Genomic DNA, 2,990 nt, shown 5'->3' with positions numbered 1-2,990 from the left:
TTATCATAAAAGACACATGCCCAACCAACTCATCTAAATCAACTTTTATTAACATTTAATAGTTTTATTTTACTAATACTAATACATATACTATATATACATATATACATACAAAAATTATATATGGAATGAGGGTGGAGTGAGGGGGGGCAACTGACCCCCTGCACCTGGCCCCCCTTTGGCTCCGTGTATATATATATATATATATATATATATATATATATATATATATATATATATATATATATATATATATTCTTTTTCCATTCTATTTCTTAACAAATTTCTTTTTTTTTTTGAATACTATAACAATTTTTTTTTTTTTTAAAAGAAGTTATTTGTTAAGAAATGGAATGGATTTTTTTGAACAATTAACTTTTCTATTCGCTCAAAATTTATTATTTCAACCAAGCATGCGTGCTGTAAATCTAATAACCAAACGCCGCAAGAATAACGGGAGTATTTACTTGTGCATCATGTAAAATATAACAATAACATGATTAGCAATATAATTATTAATCAAGCCTAATAATTATTGTGCTCCGTACTATATGGAGCCTGCGACTGTAACATTAGATTCAAATAATTAACTTATTGTATTTTCAGAGAAAAAAAAAAAACACGCCAAAAAGATAAAAAGAGAAAGGAATCTTATTTTCGTCCTGTACCATGATTTGTCGAACGAAGAACTGTCAGTCTGTCGCGTCCCTTCACTGTCATTTCCATTTTTCCAATGCCCTTTTCGGTCTTTTCACTTCTCCATCACCGCTATATGATCCATCCACCATGCTCAGAGCGCAGCATTACACATTCACACTACTCTCAAACACGAGAATTCGGTTTTTTTTTTTTTTTGTTAAATTCATTTTCTTGAAGAAATATTTCGTCGGAAAATGGGTTTTCCGGTCGGGTATACGGATCTTTTTCTGCCGGAGCTGCTGGTGCAGGTGCTCATGGTTATGGATTTCGTGAGAAATTTGATTGCCATGTTTTTCGGCATTCTGGGTCTGGACAATTTCTTGGAACCGGAAATGTCGTCGTCGTCGTCGTACCCGACACCGGAGGAATCCAAGTCGGAGCTCCAATCCTTGTCCGCCACCCTTATCCGGGAGCTCTTGCCGGTGGTGAAGTTCTCGGAGGTGGCGGACCGGGCAGAGAGCTGCACGGTGTGCTTGTTGGAGTTCGACGGCAACGATGAGATCCGACGGCTGCGGAATTGCCGGCACATATTCCACCGGAGCTGCCTGGACCGCTGGATGGACCACGATCAGAAGACGTGCCCGCTGTGCCGGACGCCGTTCATACCGGGGGATATGCAGGAGCGGTTCAACGAGAGACTGTGGTTGGCTTCCGGCGTTTCGGATTTTTACGGCGAGAACTCGCAGATTGTCGCCGGTCTTTAGTGGCCGCAACTGTTTTTCGTCTCGTTTAATTTATTTTTATTTTAAGTTATATGTAGAATGTATCTAGGAAGTATATATTATTACCTGGAAAAGGAATGAAAAGAACAGTGAAAAGGAAAAAGGATAATTTGTACTTTTATATTCCATTTTAAAGAGAGGGGATCATATGTCGCTTTTCATTCATGTTTATACGTTAAGGGCATGTTCGGTTTACATAATGGATCAAGAATGAAATAGCTTTGTCCAAAATATACTAATTTTAATCTTCATAATAATGTTCATGCCTTATTTCCCTTCTAAGAAACGGTTAAGAGTAGTTATTTCAATGGGGTATGGTATTAGCATATTCCAAAGTTCTTAACCCAATAAAGTAGTTCAAGTGACAAATGAACTCTCGAAAGAATTTAGAGATAATTCAGATTCAATTCTCACAAGTAATTATTTTCTTTGGGTCATTCCTTGTGCCTCTCCCTCGGGATTTATACCAAAAAAAAAAAAAAAAATATTTCAAAGTTCTTAAGAATAGCTTCTTTCTTTTTTTTTTTTTTTTTAGTTAATACTTAATTCGCCAATTTAGACCTAGATTGATTTTTTTTTTTTTAATTTTGTCTTAAATCACTTTTTGTACTTAATTAGGTCATTGACTTCGATGGTTTTACCCAATTGAGTCATATGTTAAGATAACTTGGTAATTTCAACTTTATTAATACCCAATTTAGTCTTTAACTATAATAGTTTTACCCAAACTTGTCCTTGAGTATAGTGATTTTACCCAATTCAGTCCTTGACTATAGTGATTTTTCTCAATTTTGTCATTGATTATAACAACAGATAACTTAATTAGGTAAAACTATCAGAGTCGATGACCTAATTAAGCACAAAAAAATCCAAGTCAAATTTAAGGTGCGTGAGATTTGTGCTTAAGGTGCGTGCGTTTTGTGCTTAATGTGCGTGAGTATGTGCTTAAGGTGCGTGCGTTTTGTGCTTAATTTGAGTAGTTGTTAAAACTTAAAGTGCGTGAGTTTTGTGCTTAAGGTGCGTAGGTTTTGTGCTTAATGTGCGTGAGTTTGTGCTCAAGGTGCGTGTGTTTTGTGCTTAATGTGAGCAATTGGTAAAACTTAAAGTGCATGGGTTTTGTGCTTAAGGTGCGTGAGATTTGTGCTTAATGTGCGTGGGTTTTGTGCTTAATGTGCGTGAGTTTGTGTCACATTTTAAAATCTTAAGTGCGTGGGTTTTGTGTTTAATGTGCTTTGTTCTGTGCTTAAGGTGCGTGGTTTATGTACTTAATATGAGTGATTTGTGTTCTTAAGGTGCTTTGTTTGTGTGCTTAAGGTATGTGGTGATTTGTGTACTTAAGGTGCACCATGTTAATACTTAAGGTGCGTCCAACCGCACGGGATGCATCATACGCACCTAAACCCTTCCGTATATATACATATACATATATATATATATATATATATATATATATATATATATATATATATATATATATATATATATAATCCAGTTCCCGTGCGGTGGGGTGTCTCCCATGCGGTTAAATTTGAGCTATTGATCTTCTCTGAGGATTAACAATGATTAAAA

General features: G+C 35.8%; 1 protein-coding gene across 1 annotated transcript; it reads left to right on the top strand.

Moving 5' to 3' along the window:
- Positions 1-552: 552 nt before the first annotated feature.
- On the top strand, positions 553-1,579 carry LOC109157074 (E3 ubiquitin-protein ligase RHA1B-like). Its single transcript, XM_019304953.1, has one exon. It carries the CDS (start codon positions 894-896, stop codon positions 1,401-1,403), a length of 510 nt encoding a protein of 169 aa, XP_019160498.1. The 5' UTR covers positions 553-893; the 3' UTR covers positions 1,404-1,579.
- The last annotated feature ends 1,411 nt before the right edge of the window (positions 1,580-2,990 follow it).

This window comes from Ipomoea nil, unplaced genomic scaffold (genome assembly GCF_001879475.1).
Source record: "Ipomoea nil cultivar Tokyo-kokei standard unplaced genomic scaffold, Asagao_1.1 scaffold2761, whole genome shotgun sequence".
NCBI lineage: Eukaryota > Viridiplantae > Streptophyta > Magnoliopsida > Solanales > Convolvulaceae > Ipomoea > Ipomoea nil.
The sequence above is the reverse complement of the archived record's forward strand: the minus strand, read 5'-3'. Positions and strand labels throughout refer to the sequence as shown.